At 37.1% G+C, this 23,267-nt stretch overlaps 1 long non-coding RNA gene and 4 gene segments (V, D, J or C); 1 reads left to right on the top strand and 4 right to left on the bottom strand.

Moving 5' to 3' along the window:
• Nucleotides 1–1,085: 1,085 nt before the first annotated feature.
• On the bottom strand, nucleotides 1,086–2,517 carry LOC128629516 (Ig heavy chain V region 914-like). The segment is given in 2 exon segments: nucleotides 1,086–1,985; nucleotides 2,069–2,517. Coding segments are annotated over 2 exon segments (360 nt in total).
• A 2,854-nt stretch (nucleotides 2,518–5,371) lies between these two features.
• Nucleotides 5,372–22,626, top strand: LOC108280192 (uncharacterized). 7 transcript variants are annotated; one of them, XR_008393836.1, is made up of 4 exons: nucleotides 5,372–5,721; nucleotides 6,233–7,484; nucleotides 10,784–10,899; nucleotides 21,711–22,626. It is a non-coding gene; the product is annotated as an uncharacterized LOC108280192 (long non-coding RNA). The 7 variants fall into 7 exon arrangements; XR_001815717.3 differs by lacking the exon at nucleotides 21,711–22,626 and adding an exon at nucleotides 12,799–13,044; XR_001815720.3 differs by lacking the exon at nucleotides 21,711–22,626 and adding an exon at nucleotides 11,114–13,044.
• Nucleotides 8,636–10,526, bottom strand: LOC108280178 (Ig heavy chain V region 914-like). The segment is given in 2 exon segments: nucleotides 8,636–9,112; nucleotides 9,206–10,526. Coding segments are annotated over 2 exon segments (441 nt in total).
• On the bottom strand, nucleotides 16,108–17,089 carry LOC128629518 (immunoglobulin heavy variable 1-3-like). The segment is given in 2 exon segments: nucleotides 16,108–16,839; nucleotides 16,930–17,089. Coding segments are annotated over 2 exon segments (360 nt in total).
• LOC108277874 (Ig heavy chain V region 914-like) lies at nucleotides 19,889–20,687 on the bottom strand. The segment is given in 2 exon segments: nucleotides 19,889–20,292; nucleotides 20,379–20,687. Coding segments are annotated over 2 exon segments (369 nt in total).
• Nucleotides 22,627–23,267: the final 641 nt, after the last annotated feature.

Below are 23,267 nucleotides of genomic sequence, written 5' to 3'. Positions count from 1 at the left end.
TAACCCCAATCCATTCCAGTGTTTTTCCAGCTTCTTGTCTGATCCAGTGCATGCCATAGCTACCAAAGTTAAACCCAGATCCTTTACAGGAAAGACTCAGAGTTTCTCCAGGTTTTTTCACCACTGCACCAGTGGGAATAGACTCCAGACTTTGACACTGAATACCTGCTACATAAAAGAACAACAGTAGTGTATTAAAAAATACTAATGTAAAATATATTTTAGATTCAGCATGAGAACTCACTGATGAGGCTGATTAGTAGTTTGAATTACTGCATTTTGTTTAGTAAATGTCACATTATACTTTTTTTCAGTTTATAGTTACATTTAGTTTACCATGCTGATGACAGAGCGGTAAAGGAGACTTGTTCTTTATTATTACTTTTTATTTATTTTGCTTTTGAAAATGGTACATATCCTGAGTTAATCTAGATAAGAAAAACAGAAATAATCATAAATTATGCAAATAGTGAAAGCAGCTGATTAAAAAAAAGACAAAATCCAGATGTGTATCAGATAATGAGTGATACTGAATGTCTCATGAGAATGCCATGATGATGGGAGGTGAAAGTCTTTGAAAAATGGGGAGGAGCTTCTTGGTGTTGAGGATATGTGACTTTTTAGTGAAACAACATTTAAAGTTACTGGTTTATCTCTGACTGTTAAAAAGTGATGATATTGAAGACTGCTTTAAAAAATGCTAAATAAAGTTTAAACATAAACAATTACACATGTTTTGAAATTGGATTATGTGGAGCGCCCACAACACATGTCTCTGTGTTAGGTGTTTTCATAGAAATGATAACGTATTAGAATAAGTGCATTAATATAAATTTTTGATTTGCCTTCTGGCTGGAACTACTGTCACAGCTGCTGTTATAGAACTAATCAACACCTCTGACCAATCAGATTTGAGAATTCAGCAGTGCTGCGCTGTAATGCAAGGTAAACACCAACCAAATCATAACATTAATTCATTTTCTGGAACTATTTCACATTTATCTACAGTCTTGTTTCCAGGTGTCATGGCTTCCACAATGATACAGTGAACTTTCTCTAATTTATTCATTTAGTTAAGGGACGACACAGAGACTTGTATGAAGGCCTCTTCACATAATATAATATGAATAATAAACAGATTTGAAAACATGCTGTTATTTAACAATACAAAAGGTATAGTCACTGGTACAGTATAAAGAAGCCTTTTGTAAGAAGATGTTTTTGTAATATTTATGGAAGGAGTTTCAGTGTCAGCATTTTTCAACAGTCAGTAAGTCTTCAGGACAGAGGAGTTTGCTCTTTCTAGATTCTGGTTTCTCAAACTGCTACCATAAAAACACTAAATAATAAGTAAACTATCATAACTGCTGGAGTAGCACACCTACAATAAAATTCTTTTAGATTTCCAATCTACTTGCTTACCATGCACAACTACTTCACAAACCAAAGCAAAAGACAATATTGTATTTATTTTAATGTAAAAAATAATTAATTTTAATGTATACATCACAACCTCTGCTAGATAGAAACAATTGTTTTTATACATGTTAATCATAATATGCACTATTCATGAAAAAGTGTCAGTGAACACAATGAGACTGTACACTGTTTCACTGCCCTTAAGAGTTTTCTGTACTGGGTGTTTTTGTACAGGGATGTAGTTGATCTGTCTCACTGTGGTTGACGAGCGCAGTAATACACAGCTGTGTCTTCAGTCTGCATGTTCTGCCCTGTTAATGTTACTGTGCTGCTGGATGTGTCTCTGGAAACCTGAAACCTGCTTTTCAGTTTCTCACTGTAGTACGTGTTACCATCACCACATATCTCTCCGACCCATTCCAGAGCTTTTCCTGCAGGTTGTCGTATCCAGTGTGTACAGTAGGTACTTGTTAATGAATATCCAGACACTTTGCAGGTCAGAGTCATTGACTGACCAGGGGTTAATATCATGGATCCAGGCTGGATCAGTTCAACACAGTGAACACCTGTTAAAGAAAAGTTATTTTAATGTTGGAAAAGGAAAATGTGCCCAAAAGCCGTATTATATGTCAAATATACAAACACTTACAGTGTACGGCTGCCAGCAGCAACAGCAGTAGGGATGTAGAGATCATGGTGTGTATTGAATCAGAATAAATAAAAGCTCCTGGTCTTCATTGCTTAAATATACATCGGGGAAGGACATTTGCATAGAGACACTCCTTATCTTAGGGGAAATTTGATGGCTACTTCTATGAGAAAACCTCCCCATCTCTCAAAAATTTCTAATCTGTGATTTTAAATATATAATTATTTGGGATATTGTGCGATGTCTATTTTTTTAAATATAACTTTCAGTTCCATTAAATTTTATGTTTAATCAGAAGCTTGGTTGAGCTTATGGACTGTCAGATGTTTGCAGGTGAATAAGCAAACACACTAGAATATGACCACATTAAGTAAGGATTAAAACACACCATGGTTTCATTTCTTGTTACTGGAAAATAAGCAGTGACATGGTGGTGGGATGAAGCAGAGTTACAGTTACCACCATAAAGTTCATTTTTTTAAAAAATGCAGCTTCTTACCGAGTGCAAAGCTCTCCATCTTGATTTTTTTTTTTTTACCCTTATTGTTCTATAAGTATCAGTGATTTCAGAGGCTTTAACTGCTTTCTTTATTGTTTACACAGAGTGTACTGAATTCATATAAATATAATAATTCATATCAGACAATTCCACTGTAAGATACACTGTTTATTTAGAGATTTACAAATGACTGCATTAACTTTTCTTTCTATATTCATTAATTTATTGATGTTAAAAAATAGATTTCTGTTTTTTTACTCTATCCTCCTTTTTTTCTTAAAATGCCTCTGGATGAGAAAAGTAGACAGATCAAGCATTCGTTGGCCTATCAAAGCACAAATCGCACAAAAGTACAAAAATCAGAACCATTAATGTAAATGTATTGTTGTGTTTGTTTGTTTGTTTGTTTTTGTTAAATTATCTGTTTACCATGTTTGGTATTTGGAGGAAACCTTGCATGAAGCCAGTAGAATATTATGGACTTTGCCACTTCCTCTGTTGTAATAGCAGACTAATAGTAATAACTGAATTAGTTTTTGTTAAATGATTACCAAAGTGTCTAGGCTGAAGTGTTTGTAATGTGGAAATTAAGGCATTTTTGTGCATCACTGCAGCTTGTCTTGTCAGTGTGGAACACGAGCGCGTAAATACACAGCTGTGTCTTCAATCTGCAAGTCCTGTTCCTGAAAGGTCACCATGTTACTGGACGTGTCTCGAGAGATGACAAACTTGTTTTTAAGTGAATCTTTCTTATAAATATCCCAATCATTATCAATGATGTTGATCCATTCCGGAGCTTTTCCTGCAGGCTGTCAAATCCAAGCTGTTCCAAAGTGGCTTCTGCTGCAATTATTGAAGCTCCAGACACTCTACAGGTGATGGTTAAAATCTCTCCTGGCTTTATAACCACTGAGTCTGGCTGGATGAGTTCAGTAGCACAGAACACATCTGTGAAAAGAGAAAAAGAAAAGGTTCACATGTGGAACTGAAAGGACCAGATGAAGTAATAAAGCTTAAATCCAAACACTCGCAGGGGGCAAGAGCCAGCAGCAGCAGTGAAGCTGAAGCAAACATGTTTGTGTTGAAGGAGGACTAATGAGAACCACTTCCTGTCTAGATAAGCATGGTGCTAATATTACAAGAGGAGGTGGAGATTTGCATAAATATTACAGAGAAGCTGTGTTGAGTGCAGCACTGCAGCTGTTAATCACAGTCACATCCCATTTTGTCTCTATGTATTTAATATCAATTTAATGTGGTAAATAATGTAATTATTTGTTATAATTACTACTAATAAGAATGTTTTTTGTTAATTTGAGTATTTTATATTTATATTTATGTATTTTAGAAATACAGTGCTGTGAAAAAGTATTTGCCCCATTCTGATTTCTTATGTTTTGTGTATATCTCGGACTAAATTGGTTCTGAAATTAAAACAAAATCTAAGATAAAAAAGGTAACCTGAGTAAACACACAATACAGTTTTTTTAATGATAATGTTATTTACTGAAGCAAAAAAAGTTATCCAATACTAACTGGGCCTGTGTAAAAATGTATTTGCCCCTGTAGTTACTAAGTCCCCTAAATCTATGACGCTTCATTCATAATGGGACTGGACTAGACACAATCAGGCCTGATTACTGCAAACTCTGTTCAATCAAATCAACACTTATATAGAACTTTTTCAACAGCATTAAGTTGGTTAAAAGGTCTTATCCATTAACACACTAGACAAAGTTCAAAAGAAATTCCAGAAATGATGAGGAAGAAGGTGATTGATCATTAGTTTGGGAAGGGTTACAAAGCTATTTCTAAGGTTCTTGGACTCTAAAGAACCAAAGTGAGAGCCATTATCTCAAAATGGGGGGGGGGAATCGGTACAGTAGGGAACCTTCCAAGAAGTGGCTGATCTTCCACAATTCCTCCAAGAGCACAGCAACTACTCATCCAGGAAGTCACAAACAAGCCAAGGACAACATCAAAGGAATTACAGGCCTCTCTTGCATCAATAAAGGTCACTGTTCATGACTCCACTATCAGAAAGACACTAGGGAAAAATGGCATCCATGGAAAAGTGGCTAGGTGAAAACCACAGCTAACCCAGAAGAACATTAAGGCTCATCTGAATTTTGCCATATTTGGGAGAATGTTCTGTAGAGTTCAAAGTGGAACTGTTTGGAAGACAGGGGTCCCGGTACATCTGGTGTAAAACAAACACACAAATCCACAAAAAAAGATATCATATTTACGGTCAAACATGGTGGTGGAAGTGTGATGGTGTGGGGATGCTTTGCTACTTCAGGAGGTGGGCAACTTACAATTATTGAGGGAAACACGAATTCTGCTTTCCTAAAGGAGAATATTCGGTCTTCCCCATATGAAAAAATACTGTAGTATATTTTAGTATTTACTGTGGTAAACTGTAGTAAATTATAGTGTAATGTACTACATTATAGTATTTACTACACTTTGTGAATAATATCCTTCAGCATACTGTAGTAATAACTATAGTGAATTGATAACTGTAGTAAATAATGTAGTATACTTTAGAATTTACTACAGTAAACTGTAGTAGATTGTGGTATACTGTAATATATTATAGTATTTACTAAACATTGTTAATGTAAATGTAAATGTAAAAATCTTTTATTTTATAAAAGATGTTATAAAAGAAAAGTTTTATTTTATAGATATAGAAGAGAGGGTGTTAAAACAAATGCTGTGAATAACTGCTTCCATATTTGCCACTCTCACACTGTCACAGCTCAGTCAGATCAGAACTCAACTTCCCAAGATGCAACACTCACTTCTCATGCACGCATGCGCTCACCATCCCCAGAGTTCTGATCACACGCACACACACACACACACACTCTCTCTCACCGCTAGTACTTAGGGATGCCATTCACCTAGCGTCAATGTAAAGTATACGTTCAGTCAACTCGTTTCTCTGCGTTACCAAGCCGTTCTAGTTAGTTTGTCTTCTCGTGATCCTCGACCCTTGTTTCCGGTTTCGACTACGCTCTCTGCCTGACCCTGTTTGTGGTGTTCGTCCGATCGCTTGACCTTTGCCTATCTTATGACTACGTTTCTTGAACTTCCTGATACCACGCTCTACACCTGCCGCCCACTCCTGCTCCCGTGCCAATTCGAGGTTCGTGACACACACAGTGAAATATTACACTGTTTTCAGAACAGCATGTAGTTAAAACGTATTTATTGGTGTCATTAAAACTGGGCTCGACATTTAATAATATAATCAAACTGTGCAATAGAAAATGACCGAGTCAAGTCATTTTCATTCTTGTATAGTCTGCCCTTTAGAGACTTAGAAATAACCGATGGATAAGATTCTAGATTAGGTTTTTTAAATTATAAAACATAATTGTAAATCTAGTGACCAGATGGCAAAAATCTAAAATCCTTGAGCAGCTTCACACTGAAACTATTCTCTTCTTCTTCTCCTTCTTCTTCTACTTCTTGATATGTCTGGGTGTGATATTGCTGTTATTATTTAGAGGATGCCTCTGCTCCTAGTTCTGAGAGATAATACTTGTGCATTTTCTCATTTCATTTGTTTCTTTTAATGAGTTTTAACTCAGTTGAAGTGAGTTACAGCCCTCTGTAGGTGCAACAACATTTACACTTTGTTTCTCTTCTTGCAGATGTGTGTTTTGTACTGAGCTGAGTGTGTGGAGCTTCTATCACTGATACCAACATCCACTTTACACAGCTCAGATTCAACAACCTGCACAAAAGCTTAGGAATGGATTGACATATTATTAACGATGGATTAAGTGTATACAGCATGAACTTCCAGTAAAATGCCTATCCAAGGCACACCCAAAACTAAATGAAAACTGTTTTTGAACCATTTGGAGTACATGCATGGTTTTTGTCTCTTTTGAATGGGGACACTCTGAAGTTTTGTCTCCATAAGTCAGAATCACAGTAAGTATTGGTACTGAGTAATAGAGGTTTGAACACCCTGAAACAAAAGGGAGCTGAGAACTATTAGTTGGAAAACACAATGAACACAGCATGAAGCCTTTCCTAGTCCAAGTTCAAATTGGTTAACAATACCAAATAAAATTAATATTTTACACATGTTTTTATAAGGGTATGTCCATGTGTTTTTCAAACCTTTTGGAGACTCCAAAGGGCCCATGGAAACCATGTACACATAAGTAGGATAAAAAGGCTGCTACTCTTTATTTTTCTTATAATTATTATATCACATATCCAGCAATCTACAAAATGTATATTTATATGTATTTTCATATGTACATTGATAATTGAATCCTTTGTGAACTTTTATGTGCTCATGTGCCATTGTTTACAGAGCTTGTTCTGCAGGGACTTTTAAGCTGAAGTGTTGAAACACACCCGTGAAGCAACATATCATTCTTTTCAGCAGTTCACTGGCTACATAATCTATAAGTTATCGCCACATCTGCCATTACGCAGCTCACAGTTTTCACATGAATGAATGAATGAATGAATGCCTTTTATTGTCACTATACACATGTACAATGAGACATAGGAAACATAGGAAAGGGGTAAGGAGCTTGCTGAAGCACAGACTCTCACTGGAGTGTGAAGCCTGGAGACAGGATATAGAATAGAAGCTCCTTTGGTTCAAATGAGGTGTCATTCGATAGGTCTGAGCCCAGAGGCCATTTTGAGCTCTGGCATTTAGGTGTGTTCACTTACGCACTGCGTAGAGAAGGAGAACCAGGAGGTCTTCTGAGATGATTTGGAACGACGCAGCAGCAGTTCTTGTGGATTTATTGATGTAAAATGTGTTTTGGACTAAATATATTTTTACATAATTGGATTGTTTGGACCATTGGCAGTGTAACAAAACTGTTATGGTCAGGATGTTATTGTTCAGTAGACTGCTATCTGGCTTCAAAGGTGAGTCATCTCCGTTTGGTGTTGTTTATATTATGGTGGTCTTGATTGTAGATGATGTGATTGTATCTTTAAACGGTATGCACCAATCACATCACAAGATTCGTAGCTTTCCAATGGTATATTTCATGAGTATATACGTAGTACGTACGGCTGTGTAAATGCCAAAATTCTCCGAATAACGTTGAATGAAAGGATGTTAAAAATCTGTCGGTGGGCCACTGAAACGCCAAGAGGTGCTCAGCTGCTGTCCTCCTCCTCCTCCTCCTCTTACACACACACACACACACACACACACACACACACCCCTCTCTAATGTAAGAGAAATTGCATAAAATGAGTTATCAACGGTTACATGAACTTGAAGACTCAGGGTTACTAGTTCATTAGTTAAAGATCTTTCTCTTTCAAAACTGAATTCTTTTTAAAATTAGCCTGAAATAAAACACTAATGTATCCCTGTGCTCAAGTGATTAAATCCTAACATTTTCATTTTGTGAAAATGCAATGGCTTCTAAATAAGCATAAAAAAAACAAGTAAATAGTTGAACAATCATCCAAAATGAACATTTCTTAATAAAGTATTAGGTGCTGTGGTCAGAAGGTGTTACATTTCTATAACAGCGGCTCTGACAGTAGTTCCAGCTGCAAGGTTTACAGAGAGACGCTCGCTCTAATGTGTTTTATTGTCTATACAATTTACACAGGGACTTATATACTGTAATGAATGCTCAACATGAATGACTTTAAAAATGAAAATAAAGCAAAATCATGTAACATTGTTGATATGGTGAAGGTTTGTGTGAGGAGTAGGGATGTAGGGATGTGAATAAATTATTTGTAATGAACAGATAATGTAATCTGAACAGATACTAATACAAATAGGAGGTTTGTTTTTAGAAATCTTACAGGAAATCTGCTTGAGACTAGGAGTGTGTATTGGGACTGGCATGCCTATTAATTTGATTTGTTGAGCTCTGCTGCCTCCTTCAGTTGTTTCAAATATTGCACCTCAAACTATGAGAACAGACTGTGTGTTAAACACAACACACTGCTGGAAACAAACTGTATTATTCTTGAGTCCACTGACTAAACATATTACAATTGTTTATTAAATATTCTATACAGTGAAAAGAATAATAATGGTTCGATGGTCTTTGAAGAATGTTTATTTGATTTAAAAATGACTGTTTAAAAATGACAAGCAATTACAACTTCATTCCAGTGGAACAGTGTAAAAGTTTGAATGAGATGGTTTATTAGTCACACTGAGAGGTTCTCTAACATGTCTCAAAGTTTTTGTAAGGGGAATCCACTTTTCTGTGTCACTGTGTATCTTGCGCAGTAATACACAGCTGTGTCTTCAGTTTGCAGATTCTGTCCTCCAATTGTTATTGTGTTAGTAGCAGTGTCTCTGGAGATGCTGAACTTATTTTTCAGTTTGTCACTGTAATATGTATTACCACCACTATTAATGTATCCAATCCACTCCAGAGCTTTTCCTGCAGGTTGTCGGATCCAAGCTGTAGTATAGCTGGTAACTGAATATGAAACCTTGCAGTTGATGGAGAGACTCTGGCCTGGCTGGACTGTCATGGAAGCAGGCTGAGTCAGTTCAACACCATGCACATCTGTGGAGGAAAACACATGGTGATATCTCACACAATATATGCTGCACATTTATTGTTATTGTAGTAAGTGAATGAATTTGATAAAGCACTCACAGGAAGCAGCTGCCAGCATGAGCAGTAGAGATGTAGAGAACATGGTGTGTGTTGTTTGTACTGGGGTCTTCTCTGTTCTCCAAAGTTTAACAGAGACCATCACATCTCATAAATAGAGTGATATCCAACCCTGACGCTTGTATTTGCATATCTGGTGATGATTGGAGGAGAACGTATTTAAAATGTATTTAAATCATGATGAGGAGATTCATCTCATGGAGAACATGTTTTTTTTATATTTATTATTATTATTATTAAAATAAATAAAAAAAATCCAGCTAATATTTTCAATAATATAAAGACTCACACAGTTGAATGACATCATACCACTGCACTGAATCCTCAATTTTGATTTGTTGATTCATTTTAGGTTTTTTATTAATCAGCTCAATCAAATGCAGTATTGTTTCTTTTGTAACAGCTTGTGCAGAAACTTGTTTGGCAATGCTCCATTTAAATCCACAATGGATTTTAAATATGTGAGTAATTGTTGACACTGTGACATTTTCTGTAAGGCTATATTTAGTTAACATTTATGGAAGGAGTCTCCACCCGCCACCTGAAATTCCATAATACATTTTCATTACATTTAAAATCCACCCTCTCCACTCCTAGTCCATCAGAGTCCCAAAAATAAATTCATTATGTTGTGTTTATACAAATACCAGGCAATATACTGGAAGAGACCACTGAAACCAAAATTAGCTTATAAACCAGAGATGGGTAATTTCATATTTCTGGAGGGCCACTGCACTGTCCTGCGGAGTTTATCTCCATCACTAATCACACACACCTCTTGGACCTGAACAATCTAAAATCAGTACAAAAAGCTTTCGGTGATGATGACTAAATCACATCGTTTGTGGCAGAATCCCAAAGTAGAAGAGATAAGCAAGCGTTCTTTTAGCAGTTACCAAGCTAACGTCATCAATCAAATCTGTGCCAAGTAAATTAGATGTGGAAAATGGGATGGCATTATTCAACTAAATACAAATTCATATACTACTCATTAACACAGCCATAAGTGTAGCCTGGTAGTTACCTCTTCTCAGCTACAATGTCCTATTATGTATTAAAGGGAGGAGCAGCACAGCGAGGGTGAAGGGCATATGATCAAAGAGGATGTGCAGAATATTTTGATGTATGTTGATGAATATTTCAAATGGCATTTCAATCAGCCTTCATGTTTTACATAATTCAAATTATGTAAATGGTATGAATGGGTGTGTGAGTGTGTATGTGATTGTGCCCTGTGATGGACTGGCACCCTGTCCAGGGTGTACCCTGCCTTGTTCCCGATGCCCCTTGGGATAGGCTCCAGGTTCCCCATGACCCTGAAAAGGAGTAAGGGGTAGAAGATGGATGTATGAAATTATGTAAATGATAACAATCAATGAACAGGAAAGCCTTTGTTTAGACGTATCTACTGTACGTAGATCAGACAATGATTTATCAGGAACGTTTTACTGCGGCACAGCAAAATTTTACTGCAGCTTGTTTTTAAAAGATCTAGTGATGACCCTTGTTATAATGTAAAATGTACAATGTATATTGTATCTTTTGAATTCTCCACAACAGCCGTCTCTCTGGACTTACCATACTCTCGAGTGAGAATGCCTGGGCCCACCAACTGGATCTTAAGTATTTGATCGAAAACTTCGCCCAGAGGAAAGCCCAGAAATTGCCGCTATGATGTAAGTGAGCATCTTTCTAATTTTTTTAACGATCAGATGTTGTGGTTGTATTTAGTAGTTCGAGGGCCGTATGTGTGCACAGCCATAGCAAGTTGTTATCTGTCATGGTGCGCCGTTTTGTTTTGTTTTTTATTTGTTGTGTTGCCTACTCCCAATTTGATTAGTCATCTCTTTGCTGCTATTGTGCCCTGCGATGGACTGGCACCCTGTCCAGGGTGTACCCCGCCTTGTGTCCGATGCTCCCTGGGATACGCTCCAGGTTCCCCCGTGACCCTGAAGAAAGAGTAAGCGGTAGAAGATGGATTGATGGATGGATCTCTTTGCTGCTGTAAAATATGTATGATAGACTATGTCGTTGAATATTGACATTCTGTCACCACGCTCTGCTTAGGGGGCCCGCCTTGACACTCCTGCATTGGGGCCCGGTGTTGGCTCATTACGCCATTGCCTGCTGTAAAATTTTCCATTAATCAAGTTTTAATACAGACACATCCAGATAAAAGAGTGGATCATAGGTTTCAGCTGAGAGGTCACTGAGGCTGATTAGTAGCAGGAGAGTGGGATTTTCATGGTGAGTGTTGATGAGACTCAACTGCTCCACTCAGCTCAGCTGCACATAAATACTGCATGGACACACAGCACTCTGGATTGCATCATGACATCATGATCAGGAAAGAGAACAGGGGGCAGTGATACTGTTTGTAAGAGACCTGTGATCATCATACTGGGATTTTGTCAGAAACGAAGGCACTATGAGACACAGTACATCCTTTCTATGTAAAAATGTCTGCGTTACTTGGGTTTTTTTCCTTATTTATCATGCATTTCATGATGAAGTAGTAAAGTATTTTATTCCCTTCATACCACAGCAGCTTGAATTATTGCATTTTCTATTTAGTAAATGTCGCATTATACTTTTTTCAGTTTATAGTTACATTTAATGATAAATTTGTACCTGTTATTTCTTGTTGTAGTATAAATAGTCACTCCATCACCATCCTCATCTTTAAAAATAAAAAGGGTAGCACGTCACGTCACTGAAAAACTGGAAAGCATAAAATAATCTGTCCTGACGACTTTGTTGTGATCGCAAGAACTGTAAAAATAATGACATAGCAGAATGTGCACATTAATAAAAACCTATGATTTGCAGCTGGCGCTACTGTCACAGCTGCCAGTATAGACAATGAAATAACTTCTAACCAAACAGATTTGAGAGCAGCACTGTGGTATAGTGTAGTACCAGAACCTACAGTAGGCATCGTAGCATATTAGCTACACTGTAGTAGTAATTGTAGGATTAATGTTCTGTACATTTTCTTAAGCTATTTGTGTGAAGGAGTACTTTGGGCATTCAGGGTTTATTTATATAATTTTATTCCCTGCCTTTACACCATAATATTGCGAGTTTATATTTTAACATTGTCTGCCCACTGTATTCAGGAAGACAGACGTATATCAAATTCAGGAACTGAACTTTTTGTACATCCTTGTCATCTGTTTGTGTCACTGTGTTTTCGGGCACAGTGATACACAGCTGTGTCTTCTACAGTCAGGCCAGACAACTTGAAGTATGAAATGCCTTTACTGTTATCTTTTGTTATTTCAATTCTTCCTTCAAGACTTTTACTGTAGAATGTTTCTCCACTTGCAGTATTGATGTGCCCAATCCACTGTAAGGGCTTTCCACGAGGCTGTCGTATCCAGCTCATGCCATAATCTCCAAAATTATATCCTATAGCCTTACAAGAGAGGCTGACAGTTCCACCAGGATTACTCAGTACTGCATGACTAGGAATAGACTCCAAACTCTGGCCTTTCACTGCTAGTAGAGAGAGGTTATGAACAAAAGACAATTAAAATATCAGCATTGAAACTGTACTTTTTTTTAATCAACAGAACAACTCACAGTGGACACACAGGCTGATTAGAGCACGAATGAGGAGAGTGGGAGCTTCCTGGTGAGCGTTGATTAGAATCGACTGCTCCGCTCAGCTCGGCTGCACATAAATACTACATCGACACACATTTGCATCGTGATGACATACTCATGGAGAGAAGTGAACAAGTCATTTTCTCAGGAATAAAGGCATTATGAAATACAGCAAATGGAGAAATGTTTATAGAAACTGTTTCATTACTTTATTTTCTCTTACTATTAATTTATTTCATGATGATGTCAGGGAGGTATAATGCTGTAATAGCTGATGGCACCTTATATGAACTTAAACTGAAAAGCAGAAGTAATATAATGGTATGAAGGTACAAAGTACAACAGCGCTCCCTATCATCCCATAGTGTGTTTACATGTGAATTAAACTGCTTACAGTTTACAATACTTACATACCTGGTAGAGAAAAACTACACAGTGATCGTGTGGGAGATCTGTCTACAGATTCCCTGAATCTTTGGGCAGCTCTCCCCTAAATACACAGATGCTCTGTGGGTCCACCAAATGGTGTTGTTTGTGATTATAATTTGAACTTTGTGTGAGGATGTACTTTATTTACATACAGGAGGTAATTTGAGTGAGGGACCTTGGGAGGGTATGCCTTTAACGGCATGTACCATTTTATTTAAACTGCTGTTGAGGGAATGAGACCATATTTTCCAGTTGCACTGAGACCTTTTGTATAATACAGTAAACATGTATAGTTGACATCTTATTCACATTAAAACATGTTTTGCAATGCATTTAGACCTTGGGTGTGTTTAAGGTGATCTCAATACAGAGAAATAGAAGGGTGTGGGGGAGAGAGGAAGTGAGTATCTTCCAGGCTCCACTCAGCATGATGTGCTATCTCAGGTGTGGATGCTAATTCTGTGGGAGAAAGTTTGAGCGTTCATTCTCAAAGTCGTCCTTTGTCCTCAGAGAGTAGTTCTCTATAGGTTTAGACACCTTGGCACCAGTCTTACAGTTTATATAACACTTGGAGCTTTATCTAAAATACCACAGAAGCAGAGGAGCTCAGTGACAGATTCAGTAAGGAATAAAACACTTCGGGAGGACAATGATCAACAATGAATCAAAGCAGAGTTCCTGTTACAACCCAAAGGATTTCTTGTTATCACTTACATTATTACAGCTATAAACATAGCTATAAAACAGGTAGTGAAAGAGGTCGTTATGATAATCAGTGCAGTCCTCTATGTGTTGCGTCTTGAGTCAACATCATCTTTAAGAGACAACAACAAATATTTTTGTGTATCTGAGTCATCAATTAATATTTATTACCAATTACTTTAAGTAGCATTTGAATTAAATATATGAAGTGATAAACAAAAAAGCTTTCAAACATGTAAAGCAAGTGAGATGTTAGCTGGACATTCAAATGCATTTCATTTCAAACAGCTAAAAAAAAGATAATAATATCTTTTATTGATCATGATCTGAGTAAATCTTTGCATTAATAAATAATGATCTTGGTGTCTATGCTGAAGTGTTTATAATGTGGGGATTATTCGCTCAGTTAAATGTAGTTATTATTTAAATACAGAACTGAATGGTGATGATGTTTTTGTGCAGCGCTGCAGTTTGTCGTGTCAGTGTGGCTCACAAGCACAGTAATACACTTTAAGTGAATCTTTCTTATAAGTATCCTTATCATAATCAATGCTGTTGATCCATTCTAAAGCTTTACCTGAAGGTTGGTGGAGACAAGCTGTATGATAGCTTGCAACTGAATATGAAACCTTGCAGTTGATGGAGAGACTCTGGCCTGGCTGGACTGACATGGAAGCAGGCTAAGTCAGTTCAACACCATGCACATCTGTGTAAGAAAACACATGGTGATATCTCACACAATATATGCTGCATATTTATTGTAGTAAATGAATGAATTTGATAAAGCACTCACAGGAAGCAGATGTAGAGAACATGGTGTGTGTTGTTTGTACTTGGGTCTTCTCCAAAGTTTAACAGAGACCATCACGTCCCATAAATAGTGTAATATCCAGCCCTAGCGCTTGTATTTGCTTATCTGGTGATGATGAGGGAAGAACTTAATTAATTTTTTTATCTTCTGGTGAATATGTGGCGGATTGGCACCCTGTCCAGGGTGTACCCTGCCTTGTGCCTGATGCTCCCCGGGATAGGCTCCAGGTTCCCCGTGACCCTGAAAAGGAGTAAGTGGTAGAAGATGGATGGATGGATGGATGGATGGATGGATGGATGGATGGATGAATATGTGGCTTTTTGTTGGAACAAATCTGCTTTTCCATAACAGAAATCTCTTTACTAACTTCCATTATTTATACATCAATAATAAAGGGAATTATACATATAGAAAAATCTTGCAGCAAGGCTTAGACACTAAATTTAGGTTGATATTTATTATCAGTGCTTGAGGCCTTCATAAAGGCCAAAATGAGGGTTAGGGGTGGTTAGCATTCATACTAGAGGCGTGTGTGGGGGACTGTTTTTTTCCTCTCCTGCCCACTTCTGTGTGTATTTTTGTTTGGACTTGAATGTGATGTTTTATAACAAACTAAGTTGGTGCTTTCCCCCAACAATATTACCATATTAGTCCTTTAAACCATTTGATTCACATGACAGTGTTTAGGCTTTCACAAAAGGTGCAACAGAACTAAATACATACTAAAGACAGCAATTCACAAAATACAAATTCACAAAATATAAGAGCTACTGCTATTTATTTACTAATTCATCAAACAGTGTGGATTATGCAGCCTGGTTTATTAAGACACTGATAAACAAAAAACACACAAAAAAAAAGTCTGTAATGTCTTAGTTCTAGGGATGGAAATCCCAGGAGGACATCAGCCCTCTCTCAGTCCTTTTAATCTCTCAGTCATTTAAAACCTCAAAATGTTGAGAAGATGTTGTGTAAGTAGAGAAAGAGCGCCTCTCAGAGGACTTAAAGCATAATGAAAATCACAATATATGCTGCACATTTATTGTTATTGTAGAAAATGAATGAATTTGATAAAGCACTCACAGGAAGCAGCTGCCAGCAGGAGCAGTAGAGATGTAGAGAACATGGTGTGTGTTGTTTGTGCTGGGATCTTCTCTGTCCTCCAAAGTTTAACAGAGACCATCACATCTCATAAATAGAGTGATATCCAATACTGATGCTTGTATTTGCATACCTGATGATGATGGGGGAGTATTTAAAGATATTTAAATCATGATGAAGCCTTTTTATCAAATACTATCATTTTAAATAAAATAATGAAGTCTTTGAAATATCGCATGATCATTATTATCCATGCTTGTGGATATTGGGCTCGTAATCACTGAAAAATTATACCTCTCTTAAAAATCATGACAAAATGTTCTCACACTTTCTCACACATGATCACACAAATTCTAATTTGTTGAGGTGATTATTGTTAAGTAAAAATACTACAGTATAACAAGTTCTTGTAAGTGATGTGATTATAATAGTTTGTATAATGTGCAGAAATGTTAGAGATGTAGCATTATTATGTTAGAAATATGGTTTAAAATCTACATTATAAACATTTTAAAATAACTTTAAACTCTTTGTTGTGATTTGTCTGATTATATTTTATGGTTAGACTTTGATAGATAACTGTTGCACTTGTGGACTAATAGGACTTTGTATGAGGTGTTTTTGTACAGGGATGTTGTTGATCTGTCTCACTGTGGTTGACGAGCGCAGTAATACACAGCTGTGTCTTCAGTCTGCATGTTCTGTCCTGTTAATGTTACTGTGCTGCTGGACGTGTCTCTGGAAATCTGAAACCTGCTTTTCAGTTTCTCACTGTAGCCAGTGCCACCACTACTACATATCCATCCGACCCACTCCAGAGCTTTTCCTGCAGGTTGTCGTATCCACTGTGTACAGTAGCTGCTATCAGTTAATGAATATCCAGACACTTTACAGGTCAGAGTCATTGACTGACCAGGGGTTAATACCGTGGATCCAGGCTGGATCAGTTCAACACAGTGAACACCTGTTAAAGAAAGGTTATTTTAATGTTGTAAAAACAAAAAAGCTATATATAACCAAAACTGTATTAAATGTAAAATGTAAAAACACTTACAGTGTACGGCTGCCAGCAGCAGCAGTAGGGATGCAGAGATCATGGTGTGTGTTGACGCAGAATAAGTAAAAGATCTTGGTTTTCATTGCTTAAATATATAGCAGGGGAGGACATTTGCATAGAGACACTCCTTATATTAGGATCAAAACATGAAGGATCCCTCTACATGTGAAACTTCGCCATCTCTTGAACATCTCTAATCTGTGAGTAAATATACAGTGAGGTGAAAAAAGTATTTGATCCCCTGCTGATTTTGTACATTTGCCCACTGACAAAGAAATTATCATTCTATAATTTTAATGGTAGATTTATTTGAACAGTGAGAGACAGAATAACAAAAAAATAAATCCAGAAAAACACATGTCAAAAATGTTAGAAATTGATTTGCATTTTAATGAGGGAAATATGTATTTGACCCCTCTGTAAAACATGACTTAGTACTTGGTGGCAAAACCCTTCTTGGCAATCACAGAGGTCAGACGTTTCTTGTAGTTGGCCACCAGGTTTGCACACATCTCAGGAGGGATTTTGTCCCACTCCGCTTTGCAGATCTTCTCCAAGTCATTAAGGTTTCGAGGCTGACGTTTGGCAACTCGAACCTTCAGCTCCCTCCACAGATTTTCTATGGGATTAAGGTCTGGAGACTGGCTAGGCCACTCCAGGACCTTAAGCTGCTTCTTCTTGAGCCACTCCTTTGTTGCCTTGGCCATGTGTTTTGGGTCATTGTCATGCTGGAATACCCATCCACGACCCATTTTCAATGCCCTGGCTGAGGGAAGGAGGTTCTCACCCAAGATTTGACGGTACATGGCCCCGTCCATCGTCCCTTTGATGCGGTGAAGTTGTCCTGTCCCCTTAGCAGAAAAACACCCCCAAAGCATAATGTTTCCACCTCCATGTTTGACAGTTGGGAATGGTGTTCTTGGGGTCATAGGCAGCATTCCTCCTCCTCCAAACACGGTGAGTTGAGTTGATGCCAAAGAGCTCCATTTTGGTCTCATCTGACCACAACACTTTCACCCAGTTGTCCTCTGAATCATACAGATGTTCACTGGCAAACTTCAGACGGGCATGTATATGTGCTTTCTTGAGCAGGGGGACCTTGCGGGCGCTGCAGGATTTCAGTCCTTCGCGGCATAGTGTGTTACCACTTGTTTACTTGGTGACTATGGTCCCAGCTGCCTTGAGATCATTGACAAGATCCTCCCGTGTAGTTCTGGGCTGATTCCTCACTGTTCTCATGATCATTGCAACTCCAGGGGATCAAATATTTTTTTTTTCCCTCACTGTGTATATATATATACATATATATATATATATATATATATATATATATATATATATATATATATATATATATATATATATATATATATATATATATATACATATACATATATATATATGTATATATATATATATATAAACATGAACAATATGATAAATATATTCGTGTGTGTGTATATATATATATATATATATATTGTTCATGTTTCAACAAATGAGAAGTTTAAGACATGTTTTCAGGTGAATTTATATAAAGAGAAGTCACTACTATATAACCGCATTAAGTACGGAGTAAAATACTTGGGGTTGTGTTATAGGAAAATAATCATGGACCAGGAGATGTGATGTAGTGCAATGTCAGGAATTGTAGAGGTGGTGGACACAAGTGCAGACAATTTATTGTGTTAAGTGCAAACAAAATTGAGAAAATAAGACCCATTAACATGAAATGTGGATATGATACAGAGAGACACATCAACAAACAACAACTACAACATAAACTTGAAAGTGAGACGCTGACAAATTAGAACGTAAATATTGGTGCTAGCAAGGCATAAGGAGACACAGGTGAAAGTGATTAGTGAGGTATGAAGTGTGCTGGGGCTGATGAATAGTGTAGTTCTGCTCCCTTGGGTGCTACAATGACAAGTTACTGTTACCAACCTGCAGATAATTATAGGTAAAGAAGGGTAGGATGGATATTTTATCTGTTCTTTTTGGCCATTACATTTTTCCTTTATTTTGCTTTTTAAAATACTACAATCTAAGTAAGGAGAAGCACAAAAATCATACATCAAACAAATCGTAAAACTATCGATATATGACAAACTGAAAGGATCAGATGAAGTAATAAAGCTTAAATTCAAACACTCACAGGGGGTGAGAGCCAGCAGCAGCAGTGGAGCTGAAGCAAACATGTTTGTGTTGAAGGAGGACTAATGAGAACTGCTTCCTCTCTAGATAAGCACAGTGTTAATATCACAAGAGGAGGTGGAGATTTGTATAAATATTACAGACAAGCTGTGTTGAGTCCAGCTCTGTAGCTGTTAATCCCAGTCACATCCCTCTCTAGAGAATTACATGAAGACAGATATTTCTCATGTGTACAAATTTCTTGATAAATGCAAACTTTAAACATTTAATTTTATAGACATAGAAGAGAGGCTCTTAAAATACAGTAACTGCTGAGAATAACCGCTTCCATAATTGCCACTCTCACACAGTGAAATATTGCAGTGATTTCAGAACAGCATGAAGCTAAACCTTTTTATTGGTGTCATTAAAGACAAATTATTTTCATTCTGGTATAGTCTGCACTATAACTGAATAATTGATTATTTCATGTTGAGATTCTACAGTAGGTCAAGTTAGACATCCACCTTCTCAGTCACTACTGACTTCGTATTGTGGAGATCAGGTTTAGGGGGCGTGTCACTCTGTGTAATCATCCAACACCAATGTCACTGATGGGTTGCATGAATCTACAGTCTGGGCTGAACCAGATGTAACTGGTAAATTCACAAGTCTCAGAATCCATCTGAACAGCACACACTCTCATTTTCAACTGAATGAAATTTAAAACATCAGTTTGAAATAGCAGTTGAACATTTTATAGACACAGGACGAAGTTCTGCGGATTTATTTAACTCTGTGAATTAGACAGAACGTATGACTCTGGTGTGAATATTTGAGCTTCACTTCAAATAAATGAAGCTGTAAGTGAATGTGAAGTTTTTGTACAGCATTGCAGCTGTTTGTGTCAGTGTGTTGTCCGAGCACAGTAATACACAGCTGTGTCTTCAGTCTTCAGGCTGGTCATGTGCAGATACACCTGCTTCTTGCTGTTGTCTCTGGAGATGGTGAATCTTCCCTGAACAGACTGAGAGTAGTATTTATCACTACCACTCGGAGCAGAAATGAGTGAGATCCACTCAAGGCCTTTTTCTTGAGCCTGTCTAATCCAGGATATAGCTGCATCACTATCACTAATCCCAGAGTAGGTACAGGTGAGTTGATGAGATCCTCCAGGTTTAAGGACCACCGGCTCAGACTCGGTTAGTGTCTGACATCCGCAACCTGCCAAATACATTTAATCATTTCATAGTCTTACAGAATTACACAATTTATATTAGTGATACATGCACAAATAAGCTGTTACTCACGGGTTATGGTCAATAATATCAAAATGAAACAGTTAATGATTTGTTGCTGCATGGCTGTTCCTGAAAAAAGTCTAAACTAAGTGGAAATAATGCAGCTGGAGTCTGAGCTTATAAAGGGAAAGTCTCATTTGCATGTCCAGCCCCTAGAGGAGTTACTAAAAAATATTCTGATATTCAAATAAAACATCAATTACAGCAATATAAGTTGTTCAATATAACTTCCTCTGTGATGTTTTAGAAGTTCTGTAATTCAGCTTGATGATATGAACTTTAGCTGAGCAACAAGATGATTTTATGTAGAGCAAATAATAACAGGATGGATTTGCATAGACTTCCTTTTAACCAATAGAGTCAGGTCTATAATATGAACCTCCACAGGTGGATTTTGCATGTGTCAATTATGAGAGTGATGTTACATTTTACTGTTTGCCAATTCAGCTTAGTAGTTGTATCATGTTACAAAGTTGAATTCGGAAGCAAGCGCAGATCTTCAAACAGTTTAATAAACAAACAAACAACCAAACAAAGACACTAAGACAACTAGGCAAAATACTGTGGCTAAGGCTAAACATAAACTGTGAAACAAAACATGGTACAGAGATTGGCACTCTGTCCAGGGTGTACCCCGCCTTGTGCCCGAAGCTCTCTGGGATAGGCTCCAGGTTCCCTTTGACCCTGAAAAGGATAAGCGGTATAGAAGATGGATGGATGGATGGTACAGGGATAAAGGTCAAGATAGACAGGAAGCAGTACAAACAGTGGCTATAAATATGAGTGCTTGTTAAACAGAAAGGTGCAGGTGGTCATGTGACAATGATGTAGTATGGTGCAGTGGCTGTGATGTCACATTTTTCAGTTTGCCAGTGCAGCTTAGTGGTTATTTTTAATAATTGGATTTCCTGCAAGTAACTTTCAAAGTTCTTATGATTTATTCATTTCCTTCACTTTAGAGATGGTTGTTAATTATTAATGAACATATTTTAAATAATGAATAAATAACCTCAGAATGTTTTACTTCAATTAGCATCTGAACAATTTCATTTAACGTGAATACTTAATGTAAATCTTGAAATTTGCATATATTTTTTAGGCAATGTTTATACACTGAACGTTATCATTTAAATGTAAGCTGTCTGAATTGATGTGTTGTGTGTGTTATTGCTGTTGTTATTTAGAGGAGCCTTCTGCTCCTAGTTCTGAGAGATAATACCTGTGTCTTTTCTCATTCCAGAAAATGTTTCCTTTAAATGTTTCATGAGTTTTACCTCAGTAGAAGTGAGCTACTGCCATCTATAGGTGAAAAATATTTACACTTTGTTTCTCTTCTTGCAGATGTGTGTTTTGTCCTGAGCTGAGTGTGTGGAGCTTCTATCACTGATACCAATATCCACTTTACACAGCTCAGATTCAACAACCTGCACAAAAGCTTAGGAATGGATTGACATATTATTAATGATGTATTAACTGTATATGGTATATAACTGAAGTGATTTAAACTATTCAGCTGTTCTCCTCCTCCTCACCACACACACACACACACACACACACACACACACACACACACACACACACACACACACACAGACACACACACATCTCCCTAATGTAACAGACATGAGTGAAGGGTCTGCATCAATAAAGTAGTAGGTGCTGTGGACAGAAGGTGTTAGTTACATTTCTATAACAGCGGCTCTGACAGTAGTTCCAGCTGCAAGGTTTACAGAGAGACGCCCGTTATAATTTGTTTTAGTTTCTATGCAATTTACACAGGAACGTATATAATGGACTCGCAACATAAATGGCTTTAAAAATAAAAATAAAGAAAATCATGTAACTTTGTTGATATGGTGACGTTTTGTGTGAGGAGTAGGGATGTAGGGATATGAATACATTATTTGTAATGAACTGATAATGTGTTCTGAACAGATACTAATACAAATAAGGGGATGTTTTGTTTGTTTGTTTGTTTGTTTGTTTGTTTATTTTAGAAATCCTGCACTAGATCTGGTTGAGACTAGAGGTGTTTATTGGGACTGGGATTCCTATTAGTTTATTTGTTGAAGAACTACCAGAGCCACAATTCACACAGTATGCTAACAAAACTGGAACTGCCACCTACTGTGTTTCGAAATTATTGGACCTCAACCTATGAGAACAGATTGTGTGTTAAACACAACAAACTGTGGGAGACATGCTGTTTTATTCCTAAATCCACAAATTAAATATTTATTTTAACTGGTCATTAAATATTCTGTAAAATGAAAAAATAAATAAATAAACACTCAAAATGACCGCACAAAGAATTTAACTTTTTATGCAATTATTTGATGGAAATTACTTTTTTCTTCAAACGTTTCAATTTATAAAACTGTGTAGACACATTCTTAAAAAACATATATAGAAATCTCAAGTACCTTGTGTTAACATGATAATAACATAAAAATGCACTGCTGAATGACGCTTAGCCCCATAATCAAACTCTGTCATGTTTAGAAGTTCTGTAATTCAGTTTGATGATATGAACTTTAGCTGAGCAACAAGATGATTTTATGCAGAGCAAATAATAACAGGATGGATTTGCATAGACTTCCTTTTAACCAATAGAGTCAGGTCTATAATATGAACCTCCACAGTGTCACGAATCGTGACGGAGCAGAGATAGGACGGATGCAAGTGCTGGATTAACAGTTGTTTATTAGAAAGAGAGACAGGCAGACAAATCCAAAACGTGATCCAAAACGTAATCCACAAACATGCAAGAGGTCAGGTGATTGGCAAACAGGCATACACGGGGCAAGGCAGGAATCTAGGTCGATAAACAAAACAAGAAACGAACTATGACGAGGAGCCGGAAGCGGATAATCCAGCGTGAACTAACTCTAATCATGG

The sequence above is a fragment of the Ictalurus punctatus genome, chromosome 2, assembly GCF_001660625.3.
Source record: "Ictalurus punctatus breed USDA103 chromosome 2, Coco_2.0, whole genome shotgun sequence".
NCBI classification, from domain to species: domain Eukaryota; kingdom Metazoa; phylum Chordata; class Actinopteri; order Siluriformes; family Ictaluridae; genus Ictalurus; species Ictalurus punctatus.
Note: the sequence above shows the minus strand (reverse complement) of the source record. Positions and strands in the feature narration are given on the sequence as shown.